Genomic DNA, 16,809 nt, shown 5'->3' with positions numbered 1-16,809 from the left:
GAGGGAGCTCAGAGGACCAAATAATTACATGGAAACTGAGTTCTAATCCTGGCATTTTCTGTGGGGTTTTTGGATAACTTAAGCTATTGATTTCTCTATAGTCTCTTAGTGTCTGTAAGGGAGACAATCATTAGGACTGAACAATGGAATAATTGTAGTCTGATCAAATCTTAATGTCTTTGATTCAGGAAGAAGACTCTAAGTTGAATTAGTTTCCCAGACTTTTATTCTTTGAATTCTTTACCCACTGCTGAATTGAAGACCCCCTCCTAGGATTTAGATATAACGATTTTCTTTTTCCTTCTCATAGTATTGTTCAATAGAACTTTCTGTGATGCTGTTAATGTCTCTCTCTGTTCTGATTTGTTTTCTGGACACTAATTCTCCATGTCTTTGGACACCAAGCAGGTATCCACCAATTCAATTCTGATATTACCTACCTTGAGTTAGCTAGCATCTAATCCCACAAGTTAGAAGGGCTAAGTTCTGTAAGATTGCCTGCATTTTAGATGTCCCTCTACTTCTCACCAACCAGTTGTAAATTAGGTTCCCACAGAACTCAGGAAAGCACTTTTATGGGCTATAGTAAACACTTCACTTATCATAACTCAGGAATAGCCAAGTCATAGAAGAGATGCACAGGGCCCCGTAGGAGTGTAGTAGGGTGGGAAGCTTTTATGTCCTCTCTGGTGAAGCCCTCCCAGCACTAGGATGGATTTACCAACCCAGGAACTCTACAAATTTTCTGTGGGGGAGTTTTTATAGAGCTCTCCCTCCAGCTCCTAAACCCCTTTTCCTGGAAATGGTCAGTCAGTGGGTGGGTCTGAACATTATGACCTTCTAATCACTTGATCTTTCTGATGACCAGCTCCATCTGGAGGTTATCAAGGCACCCACTCTGTCACCTTGTTAGCATGAACTCAAAGTATGATCAGAGGGGGCCTTCTTATGAACAAAAGACACTCCTGTCACAAAGGAAATCCCAAGGGTTTTAGGGATTATTAGCCAGGAACAAGGACAATATTTTTATATTATACCACATCTGTGCTGTTCAATACAGTAGCCTTGAGATTTAAATTTTTTTAAAAAATACTTTTTAGTTGTTGGTGGGCTTTATTTTGTTTACTTACATGTGGCCCTGAGAATCGAACCCAGTGCCTCACACATGCTAGGCAAGTGCTCTTCCACTGAGCTAAAACCCCAGCCCCGAGATTTAAATTTTATTTTTTTAACTAAACTTAAAATAGCCAGGTAGGTAGTGAATAACATAGTAGATAATGCAGCCCTGTACAATTTTAAAGTATTTTTTTTTTGCTGTATTCTGTTCACCAGCACTAAATTATATAAGTTTGAGAGCAGAGATTATTTAGTGTTACACTTTTAATATTCCTTGTTTATGGTGGAAACTCAAATATATTTAGCAATAACTAGGCATTGGTGGCACACACCTGTAATCCCAGCAGCTCAGGAGGCTGAGGCAAGTAAATCACAAATTCAAAGCCAGCCTGAGCAACTTAGTGAGGCCCTAAGCAAGGTTCAGTCTCCCTGGTACCAAGAAAAATGTGTGTGTTTGTGTGTGAGAGTGTGTGTGTGTATACATATAAATGAATTAATAGATTAAATATGAATCTATTTCTGTGTTTAACAATTAATTGAATTCAATTTAGCAAAAAGTGCTTTTTAAAAAAAATTTTTTGAGCTTCCCAAGTAGTTGGGATTACAGACATGTGTCACTACTGCACCCAGCTAGTAAATAATTATTGAATTCCATCTTCTAGTTATCTTTTCCAGTGGTAACCCAGAGACTTAAAACCACCACCACAACAATTCCTGCTGCCCTCAGATTGTTCAGTCTAGAAATATAAATAAATTACAGTGGCATAATAAAAATGAGGGAGTTTGCACTAAGTTATGGAATACTTAGACTTTTCAGATGAATCAGGGCCTAGTATAGTGGTATTCAGTAATTCTCATTGAATGAAAAAATGAACTGTCCCAGCTTTGCCCTTTACTGGTTTCTTGACTTGGGCAAGTTGGCTAGACTTTGAGCCTCCGTTTCCTCATCTGTGAAATGGGATATTACAGACTCTGAGTTCTTTGACTGACAGGAACATGTTTTATTCATCCTTGAATCCATTTCTGCCTATAATATAGTGGGTGTTAGTAACTGTTTGAATGACTCTGTAATCCCAACAGTTAAAGGGTATGAGAAATCACTTTGATTTAGGTACTTACATTATTGATATATACCATTGATTAAAGATGATTTACTTGAAAAATCTGGACAGGGAATTTGGGGTCCCAAAGGTAAAGGGACCATTCATTCATTCATTCATTCATTTATTTGTTTGTATGTGGTGCTGAGGATTAAATCCAGTGCCTCACATGTACTAGGCAAGCGCTCTACCGCTTAGCTACAATTGCAGCCCCGAGACCTTTATTTTGGCATTTTTGGTTGCAGCTATACTGTAGTAATTTGAAAGTTTTACCATTTTTCTTTATTGCCAATGGAATTAATGTGTTAAGCCTAACATAGTTGGGAGAATTTTTTTTTTAATTTGTTGGTACATATATATTTTCCACAATAAATTTTTTTATTGGTGCATTAAAATTATACATAAGGGAGAATGGTTTTTAAGGGGACTGTAGTAGGCTTACTATCTCTCTCATATGGTGATTGAACAACTAGTGTTTTCCAACTTGTTAGGATTGGTTTTCTCCTTTCTTTTACCAGCAGACATTCAGATGGGACTCATTTTGTAAAGTTCATGTTGAGTTTATTGAACATGATGATGGACTTGATGTGCCCTTTGAGCATTTGTGGCTTCATGTCCAAAATCTAGGCATGGGCCAGGTATGTACCACTTGTCTAGCATGCCCAAGGTTCTGGATTCAATTCCCTGCACTACAAATGTAGGGAGGGAGAGGAATGGGGCAGAAATCTAGACACAAACTGCTTCCCTGACATGCGACATGGTAAGCAAAGCATTTTTGTTTGCTTCTGTTTCATCGTGGAGCATTAATTAATTAATCAATTCTACTAACATAGAATTGGTATGTTTCCACTATTTTTAGGTGAATTCATCTTTTTGTTTTTGTAATTGAAAGGCGAACCTACATAGTAACACCTACTACATACCTAGGCTATATATTTTGACATAGCCTTGTTCCTAGGACCATGAAGAGCAAAATATGAGGTTAAATCAGGCATAAGATAAAATCCTACAGTTGAGAGTAAACACCAGAGGGATGAGGCTGGTGTCAGCCAAACAGTGCATTTGGTTTTGCAGAGAACTTTATGATAAAACAAGTGGGAAGAGTACATTCTAAAATAATGATAAAAGGTATAGTACGATAACTATATCCATCATAACAGTCGTACAGTGTCATTATCAAGCACTGTGTGTGGTGCATAATTACATGTGCTGTACTTTTATAGGACTAACAGCACAGTAGGTTTACACCAGCATCACCAAAACATGTGAGTAATGCACTTTACTATGACATCACTATGCATTAGGAATTTTTGGCTCCGTTATAATCTTTTTTAAAAATATTTTTTCCCTTAGTTGTTGATAGATCTTTATTTTATTTATTTATACATGGTGCTGAGAATAGAACCCAGTGCCTCACACATGCAATGCAAGTGCACTACCACTGAGCCACAGTCCCAGACCTCCTTTATCTTATGGGACCATTATTGTACATGCAGTCCATTATTGACTAAAATAACTATTTACATAGCATTTACATTGTATTAGGTATTATAAATAATCTAGAGGTGCTTTAAACTATGGGGAGGGAGCTGATGGTGCAGCTCAGTGGCAGAGTTTGTGGTTAACATGCACATGTGTGCACACAAATGTGCACACATGCGCACCCCCCACACACAATATATATATATATATATATATATATATATATATATATATATATATATATATATATATATGGGAGAATATGTGTAAGTTCTTTGCAGATACTATACCTTTAAGACACTGAAGAATTTGGTATCCGAGGGGGTCCTGGAACCAATACCTTACAGTTACTGAGGAACAAAACTCAAGGGACAACTGTCAGCTTTGTAATTTCGAACAAAATTTATAAAACTCTAGACTATTTTCTCCTATGAATATGAGTGAGAGTTGATTTGAGGATTCAAAGAGTGGATGGATATGGTTTACCTAGAAGGGCACCTAGGACCGAATGAAGGGGCCCTAAATATACACATAAATATTGGTGTCCTCTATTGTATCTATACACTTAATTCAACTCTCCATGGTGTTTTTGTAACAACTGCCTTCTGAGAATGAATCTGTGGTGAATCCCTCATGCAGAGTATGAGATTAGCCATAGATAAAAATAAAGCAGGTAATTGCCTATAAACCTGTAACTGAAGATACGGAGCACTCTGATGAGATAATGTGCGTGTATTTCATGGAGAAGGAATTGGAGGGCTAGGAGTATGACTTCAATGACACCTTGGATTCTTTTTTTTTGGGGGGGGGTACCAGAGATTGAATTCAGGGGCACTCAACCACTGAGCCACATTCCCAGCCCTATTTTGTATTTTATTTAAAGACAAGATCTCACTGAGTTGCTTAGCACCTCCTTTTTGCCAAGGCTGGCTTTGAACTTGTGATCCTCCTGTCTCAGCCTCCCAAGCTGCTGGGATTTTAGGCATGTACCACTGTGCCCATCTTGAGACCCTAGATTCAATCCCCAGCACCGTGTAAAAATAAAGAAAGAAGGAAAGGGGATTGGAAAGGAATTGTAGTTTACGAGACTAAATACTAATTGACTACATCATATTCTAATGAGACAGATTTATGAACAGGAAGTCAATTGACAATCTAGAACATAATACAAGAGAGGCTGAGAGTCTGAAGTTGGCATGATGATAGGCTCTAAAGAGGTGGATTCTTCACCCCCTACTTCCCCAATACTCCCATCCCACCAAGTATTGAATATTGAAGCCAGGTTGCTCTAACACAGAGCTATATCCCCAGCCTTTTTATTTTTTATTTTGAGACTGGGTCTTGCAAAATTGCAAAAGGCTGACCTTAAACTTGCAATTCCCCTACCTCAACTTCCTGAGTTACTGGGTTTACAGGGATGTCCACCACTCGCCACCAATATAGATTTTTTAATGAGGAAGTAATAGTCCATTAAACCTTGACGGAATGGAGTTGTCTTTCAAAACATTTGTTTCCTTTTTGTTCTGATTCAGTTGAAGCAGAACTGGGAATTTGGCTCAGCAGTAGTGTGCTTGTCTAGAATGCATAAAGCCCTGGGTTTGAACCTCAGCAGCCCAAAAAAAAAAAAAAAAAAGGAAAGGAAAAAAGAAACCAGGTCTATGACCATACCACCCTAAACATGATCAATCTCTCTGATTCTTTTGAAGCAATTTCTAATCATTGATCTAATTTTTCAGGTATTTGATACTTGGGACAACTGATAGGTTCTTTTAGAACCTTCCAGGCATAAAAAAAAGCATGTTGTCATAAATTTTTTTTTAATATTTATTTTTTAGTTTTCGGCAGACACAACATCTTTGTTTTGTATGTGGTGGTGAGGATCGAACCCGGGCCGCATGCATGCCAGGCCAGCGCGCTACTGCTTGAGCCACATCCCCAGCCCTGTCTGTTATAAATGAATATATTAAATTATGTATCTTTCTCAACCAATCACTAAACTGGTAATCCTGTTCCTATATTTTAGTATACAGTTGTTCCCCAGTATTCATGGGTTCTGCATCCATGGATTCAACCAACTATGAATAAAAATATTGATAAAAATGTTTTCAGCTAGGCACAGCATACCTGTAATCCCGGGGACTTGGATGGCTGAGGCAGGAGGATCATGAGTTCAAAGCCAGCCTCAGCAGTTTAGTGAGACCCTGTCTCAAAACAGAACATAAAAAGTGCTAGGGGTGTGACTCAGTGGTTAAATGCTCCTGGGTTCAATTTCCAACAAATATGTAAAAAAAAAAAGTTTTCATCTGTACTGAATATGTACAGACATTTTTATTATCATTATTCCCTTAATAACACAGTATGACAATTATTGACATAGCATTTATATCGTATTAGGTGTTATGAGCAACATGGAGATGGTTTAAAATATACTGCAGGCTGTGCCAAAGTTGTATACACAACAGTATGCAATTTGTTTGAGGGATTTGAGCATCTGCAGATTTGATATGGGAGAAGGGTCCTGAAGCCAGTTTCACCCATATTCTAAGGGACAACTGTCCAAGCATCTTAATTCCTACACTTGAATCTCTGGTTCATACCCCTCCCCTGAGCTACAGACTTACATATGCAACTATCTAGATTGAGGGGTAGACCATGTCCCTTGTTTAACTCACTGTGTAAGCTAAGGTCTTTGATAATAAGCCATTAATGTCTGGCACCCTCCTGTAACTATTACTATATATTCCCTTTTGATCTGTATTCAAATGAAACATAGTTTTCCTATCTCTTCCCTTTATTTGATTTAGGAAAGCAAGCTGAAAGAAACAATGCATGACAATATAGCCTGAATGTTATTTGGCTTATTTTATCAATGAGTTTCTGTCTGTCTTATTTATTTATTTATTTATTTATTTATTTATTTATTTATTTATTTATTTATTTATTTATTTATTTATTTTTGTGCACCTTGGATCAAACTCAGGTCTGGAACTCCACTGCTGTTATTCTGTCAGATCCAAGATCTGACAGTGTTGTGTTTTTTTGTTTGTGTTTTCTTGTTATTGTTGTTGTTTGTTTGCTTGTTTTTGCAGTGGAGGGGATTGAACCCAGGACCTTGAATGTGCTAGGCAATTGCTGTACCACTGAGCCACATCTGTGCCCCTGAAACATAGTTTTACATAATTTCAATCATAGTGCACAGATCACTTAAAATTGGCTTTTAAACTTTATTTTGTTTTCTTTTGGATATTGGATTGAACTCAGGGTGAACTCAGGGGCACTCAACCTCTGAGCCACATCCCCAGCCCTATTTTGTATTTTCTTTAGAGGCAGGGTATTTACTTAGGGCCTCGATAAGTTGCTAAAGCTGACTTTGAACTTGTGATCCTCCTGTCTCAGTCTCCCAAGCCACTGGGATTACAGTATTTTTATGATTAGAAATAATTCATGCTTATTATAGAAAAATAAGGGGGGGGTAATGAAAGCAATCATTATATAATATTACCACTCCACAGAGATACTGTTAACATTTTGGTGGGTTTTTTTTTAATGTTTTATTTTGGGTACTAGAGGTTGAACCCAGTGCCTTGTACATGACAGGCAAGTGCTCTGTCACTCAACTATACCCCTCCAGCCCCGTTTTTTTTTTTTTTTTTTAATTTTGAATTGAGATGGGTGTCACTAAGTTTATACTCACACTGGCCTTAAACTTTAGATCCTCCTCCTGTGTAGCTGGGATTGCAGGCATGTGCCATGATGCCTGGTTGTGTATTTCTTTTTAGTCAAATATCTGTATAAAATTTAATACTGAGATTAATATTATACTATTTAAAATTTGTAGCTTTTTACTCTTAATGACCCTTTAACATTTCCTCATCTTTTGTCACATTTAATGGCATCAGTCTGCCATTCAGATGCACCACATAATCATTTTAAACTGTTCCCAATATTTCAAGGTTAATGGATGCTTCTAGAAATGCATTTTACTTGAGAGAGATGCCTGAAACAAAATAATATCATATTTTGGGTTCAGGTGGAAGAAGGACAAGTTATTGATGTCATTATTTCTTTGTGGCCTTCTGTTGTTTTTCCTCTTCAAATTTTCCAATTAGGCAACTCTGCTCATTACATCATCACAGAGGAAAAATGAAATCTGAGCTACATGAATTTTACCTAATTTGGGATTATATATTGATCTAAAACTAAAAACATAGCTTACATAATATATATAAAACATTTTGGAGACAGAAGTGTTATTCAGATAGGCCTTCTGAATCAGCCAATGTAGTGCAAAAGATCCTGTGATTGTGGATAAAGAAAACAATGGTTTCTAATAGGAGCGCCAAACAGAAAGTAGATACTTTGACTTTTAGGTATGGAAAAATGTAGGGGTGTGGGTATAGGAAAATAAGTCTTCCAAGCAACCTTAATGAGGCAGTTATAAATGATTCCTGGCTTATGATCATTCATAATAATTTATTTTCTAGAAATAATTTTCTCTATTATTAAAACAAAATGAAAAGGTTAAACAGTAATCATCGTTAGAATTTTGGGTCATTTCTTTCCAATTTTTTACTTTAAGCATAGGTTTTTGTGGGGTTGAGGTCAAACCTGGGATCTTGAGCTAGGTGCAGTGGCACCGTCCTGTAATCCCAGCAGTTTGGGAGGCTGGGCAGGATCACGAATTCAAAGCCAGCCTCAGCAACTTAGTAAGATTCTAAGTAATTCAGTGAGATCTTGTCTCTAAATAAAATATAAAAAAAGGCTGGAGTTGTGGCTCAGTGGTTAAAGCACCCCTGGGTTCAAACCCCAGTAACTAAAACAAAACAAAAAAGAAACAAACAAACAAAAACAAAAATCCCTGGGATCTCACATATGCTTGGCAAGTGCTATACCACTGAGCTACATCCCCAGCTCTAATTTAAGTCTTGTAATCATACTATATAATTGGGTATTATAGTGCTGTTTTTATCATAGGAAAATGCTAGCTGCCTATAGTACTTAACTCATGGTAGACACAGTATTTACTAAAGAATGAAACATTGATGTGTTTTTATGTGACCTTTTGAATGGCTCTTCAAGTGACTATACCCTAATTAATTTATCCCTTACCCTTGTTTTGGATATTAGGTTGTTTCTAAATTTTCCTGTCTTAAAACATTGAGCCTGGTCCCAGCAGGAGGGTTACTTGAGCCCAGGAGTTTAAAGCCAGCCAGGGTAATAGAGACTATCTCAAAAAAAAAAAAAAAAAAAAAAAAAGAAGAAGAAAAAGAAAAAGTTTTCTTAGGACATTTTCAGAAATGATGATGGTGAAATTACTTATTAGAAATCTTGTTTGAGAAGGGCAGAAGCACAGTTAAGAAACATTTTGGCCAATCTTGCTGGGAACTTTCAGGGTAAATCTAACTTTGGTGCTCAGAAGTCTCTTGTTTCCCAGTGCTCTTCTTCACTTCCTTCTGGCAGACTCTTGCCATCTGCTGGTAAAGATGAGCACTGGCAGTTTTTTTGAGTTTATAATTTTAAAAATTTGAAGATGACTGTCAATGGATTTCTTGTATTGATCCCCAAACCAGTAAATTACTTGCGGCAGGACAGGAGACAGTTGGAATACCTTTATTGACTAGGCCTGTGTCTTATGCCCACAATTTTGGGTTCAGTAAGCTTCAGCAAATCACATGGATTGACCAGATTATTTTAGAATGTAGGGAGGGTGGCTCTCCCAAGGAAAGGACCTTGGATAAACAGGAAAGGGATATTTCCTATAAATGTTTCATTAAATGTTACTATTTAATTATAAATTTTTTTGTTACATAATTTTTATTTATATGTGTGGTATTGGGCAACAAATTCAGAGCCTATGCATGCTAGACAAGTGCTGTACCACTGAGCAACACCCCTAGACCTATCATTCTTTTTTTTTTTTTAAAGAGAGAGAGAGAATTTTAATTTTTTTTTTTTTTTTTTTTTTTTTTTTTTAGTTTTTGGCGGACACAACATCTTTGTTTGTATGTGGTGCTGAGGATCGTACCCGGGCCGCACGCATGCCAGACAAGCGTGCTATCACTTGAGCCACATCCCCAGCCCGATCTATCATTCTTTTAAAGAAGGGAGTGGAAAAGCGGGATAACTTTTTATATCTTTTTAAAAAAATTTTTTTTGTATGGGAGATTAAACACAGTGGCACTTAACTGCTGAGCCACATTTAAGCCATTGTTTATACTTTATTTAGAAACATTGATTGTACTTTATTTATGAGTTGCTAAGGGCCTTCCTAAGTTGCCGAGGCTGGCTTTGAACTCAAGATCCTCCTGCCTCAGCCTCCCGAGCCTCTGTGATTATAGGCATGCGCCACTGTGTCTTGCATCTATTATTATTGGTAGCCATTGTTCAGTGATTTCTAAAAGTTTATTCTAGCCTTAGTAATATTTATTTTACTTACCTTTAGCCAACATTGGATATTGTTATGTTTTAAATATTGTGCTAATTTAATAGACTTAAAATGGTACTGAGTTTATATTTCCCTTTTTCACTTAACATATATCATTATTATTTTCTGTAACTATATTTGAGATAGCTCCTTGTGTTCCCATTTGACAGATTTACCATAGTTTGTCAAGCTATTTTTTTTAAATGATTGATTATTTATGGGTTTTTGTTTGTTTTTGCAGTGGTGGGGCTCAAACCCAGGGCCTCCTGTGTGTCAGGCAAGTGCTGTGCCACTGAGCCACATCCCCAGCCCCATGATTTATAATTCTTTTTTTTTTTTTTTGGTACCAGGGATTGAACTCAGGGGCACTAGACCATTGAGCCATACACCTAGCCCTATTTTGTATTTATTTAGAGACAGTGTCTCATTGAGTTGCTTAGTGCCTCGCTGTTGCTGTAGCTGAATTTTGAACCTGTGATTCTCCTATATCAGCCTCCCTCCCAAGCCACTGAGATTACAGGTCTTTTTAACTTTCATAGATAATAATACTGTAAATGTTTTATGCCCATGGGTTTTTGCCTCTAGTTGAATTTTTTCTTTGGAAAAAATTTCAAGAGTAAAAATATAAATATATTTACGCCTTTGCTTTCAAAGAAATTTACCAACTTATATTTCTGCCAGTATTTTTGCTGTTATTTTATCACATATTTACTAACATTGAGCAATTTTTTGTTGTTGTTGTTGTTGTTGTTTGTTTATTAATTTGTTTTGTTGCTGGAGATTAGACCCAGGGCCTAGCCCATCATGCTAAGTAAGCTCCTGCACTACCACTAAGCGGTATCCCTGGCCAAGCAGTATTTTAAAGAATGTTTGATGGTTAATTAGGTATTAAATGCGATCCAAAATTATTTTGTAGTTGTAAATGAACTTACACTTTTCATTGAAAATTTTCATTTCCCCTTGCATTCCTCTACCTCTGTTTTCTTCCCAAGTCATTTAGAATATAAATATCAGAAATGCCATCTGATTTATTTTAATTTTCCTTCTTGTGCCAGGTCTGGTCCATCGAACTCACATGTCCTCTTGTCGGGTGGACAAGCCTTCTGAGATAGTAGATGTTGGAGATAAAGTGTGGGTGAAACTGATTGGTCGAGAGGTAAGGTTCTGTGGATAGAAGGGGTTAGGAAAAGCTGATGTTTTCTTGAAACTTTATGACGGTGTGTGTGAAAATGTTGTTAATTGTGGCTGATAATCTTATTTTAAATCCTATCACAATTATCTGTCTTGAATTTAAATCAGTTTGCCTATCCTGCAAATCCAGAGGGAATGAGAAAGAGTGCTGTAATAAATGTGTGTTTAAAAAGCTGTCCTTCTATGTGCTGGAAAAGAAGAAAAAAGAAAAGGGAAAAAATAACAAGAAAAGAGAAGGAAACTTAAAATTTATGGGTTAGGTCTTTATCACAGATATCAAAGAGTACCTGCCAGGTGTATTTCAGTTGGGCCACAACAAAGGACAGAGGGTGTTTATAACCATTTTTCCTAATATCTGGCATCATGCAATACAGGAGAAGTGAGAACGATCTCATGTACCCTGTTCATAATAACTCACTGAAGGGCATGGGGGAGGTAGGAGATAAATGAACATGCGTACATCGTGCTCTTCTACCAGGGAATGACAAGGGAGATGGGCCTGAAAAAGCCTCTTATTCAACAATAATGCTTAAAGTGTGCTAGGTTTGGGAGACACAAAGATTGAACCAGATATAAATGATTCTAGCTCCTGTATATAAATGGAAGGCACAATTTTTTAAAAGAAAACAAACAAGGTGGGTGTGGGGGTGCAGCCTGAAATCTCAGCAACTCAGGAGGCTGAGGCAAGAGGATCTCAAGTTCCAGGCTAGTCTTAGCAACTTAGCAAGACCCTGTCTCAAAATAAGAAATTAAAAAGCGCTGGGGATGTGGCTCAGTGGTAGAGCACCCCTGGATTGAATGTCTGATATTCCCCAAAAAAGAGAGAGAGAGAAAGTAAAGTATCACAAATATTGTATTGTGTTCAAACAATATTGAAGGTAGATTTAAATAAAGTTGTCAGGAAAAGCTCTCTGAGGAAATGGTGCATGAACTGAGACCCAAAGGAAAAGGAACCAGTCACTTGAAGAATTGGCAAAAGAACATTCCAGGCAGAGAAAATAGCTTATGCAAAGATGCTGAAGTAAAACAAGACGTTATGTGAGCTGCAGGAAGCAAAAGAAGACCAACATGACTAACAAGTGTCCTGCTTAAAGAAGCCCTAAACCAAGTCCAGAAGGAATGTTCTAAAATAAGAACTTCTTTCAGCTTTTTTTTCTGTCTGGTGACCTCCCCTGGCCATGCATTTCTGAGCAACCAGAGGGACAGGAGTAAGAGAAAGACCATTTCCTACAACTCTTCTGCCATAGTGTCTCCTCTTATGCTTCTTTGTACTTTCAGTGTTCCTAGCTCGGTACCTTGTTCATGAAAGGGTCTTGGTGTTTGTTAGGGTGGTTAAAGCTTTAATTCTTCATTAATTTTAGATTGGCAGTCTAAATTATGTGCTTAGAGTTTTTGGTGACTCTTCTTTTGTCTTTTTCAGATGAAAAATGATAGGATAAAAGTATCCCTCTCCATGAAAGTTGTCAACCAAGGGACTGGGAAAGACCTCGATCCCAACAATGTTATCATTGAGTAGGTAAAAGGTTTGGAAAGGCTAAAATCCTACCTCCCAAAGCACAGAAAGCTGTAGTAAATCAGACTGAACTGGGAACTCTACCATTTGTAGACTTTGTGATGTCAAAAAGTTATGTAACCTTTATGATCTTTAGTTTTTAGAGGTATAAAGTGTAAATAGCACTTTATTGCATAGAAATCTGAGATGAAAGGCTAACACAAATCTCATAATGTAGGAGAGTGCTCCATCTGTGGTTTTGTTTCCTTCCTCTGGTATTTTTTTTTTTTTTTTTTTTTTGGCTACTGGGGATTGAACCCAGAGATGCTTTACCACTGAGTTGCTTAGGGCCTTGCCAAGTTGCTGAGGCTGGCTTTGAACCCGAGATCCTCCTGCCTCAGTTTCCCTAGGCATTATGATTATAGGTGTATGCCACTGTGCCTGGCTGCTTACTTCCTCTTAATTTCTTTCTGCTTTTCCCTTGGCTAATGAGCATTCACAAAGTACTGTTATTTGCCTCTCTCCTAGCAGTTTCTTCACTGGGGTCAAAGAAGAGCATTGACCAGGTGATAGAATAGAGTGATCTAGGAGCAAATCCATTGGGATTTAGATTCCTGCATCTTCTGAACACAGCACCTTACTTTCATTGGTTCTTCTGACTTATATTTAAAAATGGAAGATTTTTCCTATCAATCCAGGATAATGTCTGGTGATATGGGAAATTTGTTGTTTTAAATTCTTTTTAGAATTTCTAACTAGGGGTTCTTGAATCCCTAGGTTCCCTTGAGGGATATTAGGGGATTTTTTTTTTTTTCAGTATTTCAGAAAGTCAACCAAAATCAAATATTTATCTTCAGGTTAACTATGATGTTATTTATTGCTTTTGATGATAAAATATCCTGTTATTTCTCTTCATAATAATTAAATACCTTCCATGGCAGCTATGCCACTTGACTAATAAAACATTAGGAAAATTCATAAATGATATTTGAAGGATCTTGATTGCAAAAAGTGTGGATACCCTTGTATTTATAGTTTTGAGTAAAATCACTCTGGATATGAAGTGATGTTTATTGAATACATAGTATGTGCCAGGCATTATGGAAGGCAATTTATGCATATTAGTGCATGTAACTCTTGCCTGTTTTTACCCCCTTCAGTACTAGAGATGGAACCCAGAGCCTTGCACAAGTGGTGTAGCCTAGGCAAGTGCTGTATCACTGAGCTCTAGCTCTAACTGTATGCATGTAACTCTCATAACCTACAGAGTGGGCATAATCCCCATTTTATTTTATATTTCTGTTTTCTAGCTTGGTGCTTGATGTTAAGTAACTAGCCTCTAGTTATATGGCAAATTATAGTGGATCAAGGATATGAATCTAGGTCCTGATAATGCTAATGCTGTCTGCACCAAAGAATTCTAGCTGCTTCATGTAAATTTTTCATAGTTCTGTAGTTTAGTCTCTAAATATTGACATGTTTGTACTGTTAATTATCGACAAAACTCTTTCTAGTTACAGTAGAAATTTTTACTAACTCAGAAATGTTCTTTAAGTCTGATCCTTACTGATTTCATTGTAACAAATTGCTTTTGCTCTAAAGAATTCTATGCTAAATAGACTCATTAAAAAGCAGTGCAGTTTTTCAAAGCAACCCTTAAAATGGTAATAAATAAAACAAGTAAGATAAAAGAGCTAACGCTGTTTCTCAGAAAAAGGTAGGGGAGGTGAAAGACTTTCTGGTTTTGGGGCTGTAGGTATTTGTGTGGGGGCTATTTCTAGTACTAACCAAGTTTCTGAAACAATAGCTTTTGTTATAAAAATGTATCTGTAAGTGCATCCAGAAAAGAAACACAACAGAAGAGAAGGATTCTAGGTTTTAAAGTTAGATTTGAATGAAAAAGAACCTAGTTCTGTTCCAACTAGTTCTGTTCCAACCTAGCATATGACCTTGAGCACATTACTGAGTCTATACTCTGCTTTTTCAGTATAAAATGAAAGTAATGACACATATCTCAGAAATGATGAAATTATATAAGTAAAATCTTATTAGTCAGAAACTATTTTAGTGTCTAGTCCATAGTAAACACTTAATATACATAGTTACTTGTAGTTATTGTTTTAAATGCCTCGTTTTTTTCTCTAACATCTGAGATTTTCCTTTTTAATATTTATTTTTTAGTTGTAGTTGGGCACAATTTCTTTCTTTCTTTCTTTCTTTCTTTCTTTCTTTCTTTCTTTCTTTCTTTCTTTCTTTCTTTCTTTCTTTCTTTCTTTCTTTCTTTCTTTCTTTCTTTCTTTCTTTCTTTCTTTCTTTCTTTCTTTCTTTCTTTCTTTCTTTCTTTCTTTCTGTTTATGTGGTGTTGGGGATCGAACCCAGGGCCTCACCTGTGCTAGGCGAGTGTTCTATTGCTGAGCCACAACCACAGCCTCACCCCTTTCCTTTTTGAAAGAATGTGTATACCTATGAAAACAGGGGCCATGTTTTGTCCTTTTTACCTCACATAGTGCTTGATGTGTAGTATTTGTTTAGTTAGTACATTCATTTCCACATTTATTCAACAAACTTAGGCAGCATGAGTGGTTTGCAGAAAGGAATTAGCTGGAAGAGGAAGAGTTGATTTCAGGCCATGATGGATGGATTTGATTGCCATTCCTCTCCCCCCCAAAAACCAGATGAGTGGTTATGCAGGGGAGGCATGATGACAAGAAGTGACCATGAGGTGCTGGTTAAATTGTTTTTTTACAGAGTACTAGTTATATGAATATGTTCATATTGTGAAAATGAAGTAAGGTGTATTCTTAGTACAAATGCTTTTCTATATGCATATTATACTTTGATCAGAAGTTTTAAAAAGTGCTGTGGGAAAGAATTAACAAAGATTAATTCTAGGGCTGAGGATATAGTTCAATTGGTACAGTGTTTGCCTTGCATGCACAAAGGCCTGAGTTCAATCCTGATCCCCCCACCACAAAAAAAAAAAAAAAAAAAATTAATTTTAGCTGAGGGCCTCAGGGAAGAAGACTTGATAGATAGTAGCCTCAGAATGTTTAGGTGTACTCAAATGGTGAGTGGGAGCATTTCAGAATGGAACTGCCTGGGCAAAAGCAGTGAAATAGTCACATCTGGCCAGAACTTATTGTATAAGTAAAAATGAGGCTGGGAAAGTAGTTAGAGACAGACTGTGAAAGACCTTGAATGACAAGGGAAGAAATTTGGACTTGATTTTCTAGAAAGCCTAGATAGTCTTTTAAATCCAATAGTGACCTGGTAAGTGTTATAGAATGGTTAACATGGTGAGTAATTTTTATATTTTCATTCTCTGTGCATTATCGAGATGACGCCTAGACTCATTCATAATTGTTAATTCAAAGTCTTGTCCTGAATGGAAAAAAATCAGCTATTTCACCTCATTGCTTTCACCACCTGTCTTGTTCTGCCCAATGCATGTTCTTCTTTCTCCCTTCTTTTGCCAAAAACAAAATAAAAAACCAACAGTCAGCCTAACCTTGAAGTTTCTCTGATGCATCTTTCAAGGAGGCCAACCATCAGTATCTTTTTCATTATAGGCAAGAAGAGAGGCGGAGGCGGTCCTTCCAGGATTACACTGGGCAGAAGATCACTCTTGAGGCAGTCCTGAACACTACCTGCAAGAAGTGTGGCTGTAAAGGTAAGGTGAAGCCTCTGCCATTTCTATATTTCTCTCCTTATGGATGAAGACCATAGCCCAGTGGTTGTTTAATTTACCCTGTTTTAGCCAACTGTGCATGCTTTTATTCCTGCCAGATTTACATCAGAGTGTGTGGCTTGATGCTTTTTCTGTTTACCTTTCTGAATGCTGGCCCTGTGAGATACCCTCATTTTGTACCCACCACTCCACAGCTGATGTCCTGCCTGACTGGGCAAGGTCCCTTTTTACTATGCCAAGAGGGGCAAGAGTGTTTGATTACGGTTTATACTTGAAAATTTAATCTCCAAGAACAATTATTGTTCTGCAAAAATTA

The 16,809-nt window shown here is 37.1% G+C and overlaps 1 protein-coding gene across 2 annotated transcripts in view; it reads left to right on the top strand.

Moving 5' to 3' along the window:
• Positions 1 to 16,809, top strand: part of ZCCHC17 (zinc finger CCHC-type containing 17) — a 52,580-nt gene that overhangs the window by 24,401 nt on the left and 11,370 nt on the right. For both annotated transcript variants that reach the window (XM_081306771.1, XM_081306772.1), the window contains exons 4-6: positions 11,178 to 11,278; positions 12,734 to 12,825; positions 16,375 to 16,475. In XM_081306771.1, coding sequence (XP_081162897.1) covers positions 11,178 to 11,278; positions 12,734 to 12,825; positions 16,375 to 16,475 — 294 coding nt within the window. The remainder of the gene's footprint in view (positions 1 to 11,177; positions 11,279 to 12,733; positions 12,826 to 16,374; positions 16,476 to 16,809) is intronic.

Source organism: Spermophilus citellus (genome assembly GCF_964194105.1).
Source record: "Spermophilus citellus genome assembly, chromosome: 9".
Lineage (NCBI taxonomy): Eukaryota > Metazoa > Chordata > Mammalia > Rodentia > Sciuridae > Spermophilus > Spermophilus citellus.
The sequence above is the reverse complement of the archived record's forward strand: the minus strand, read 5'-3'. Positions and strand labels throughout refer to the sequence as shown.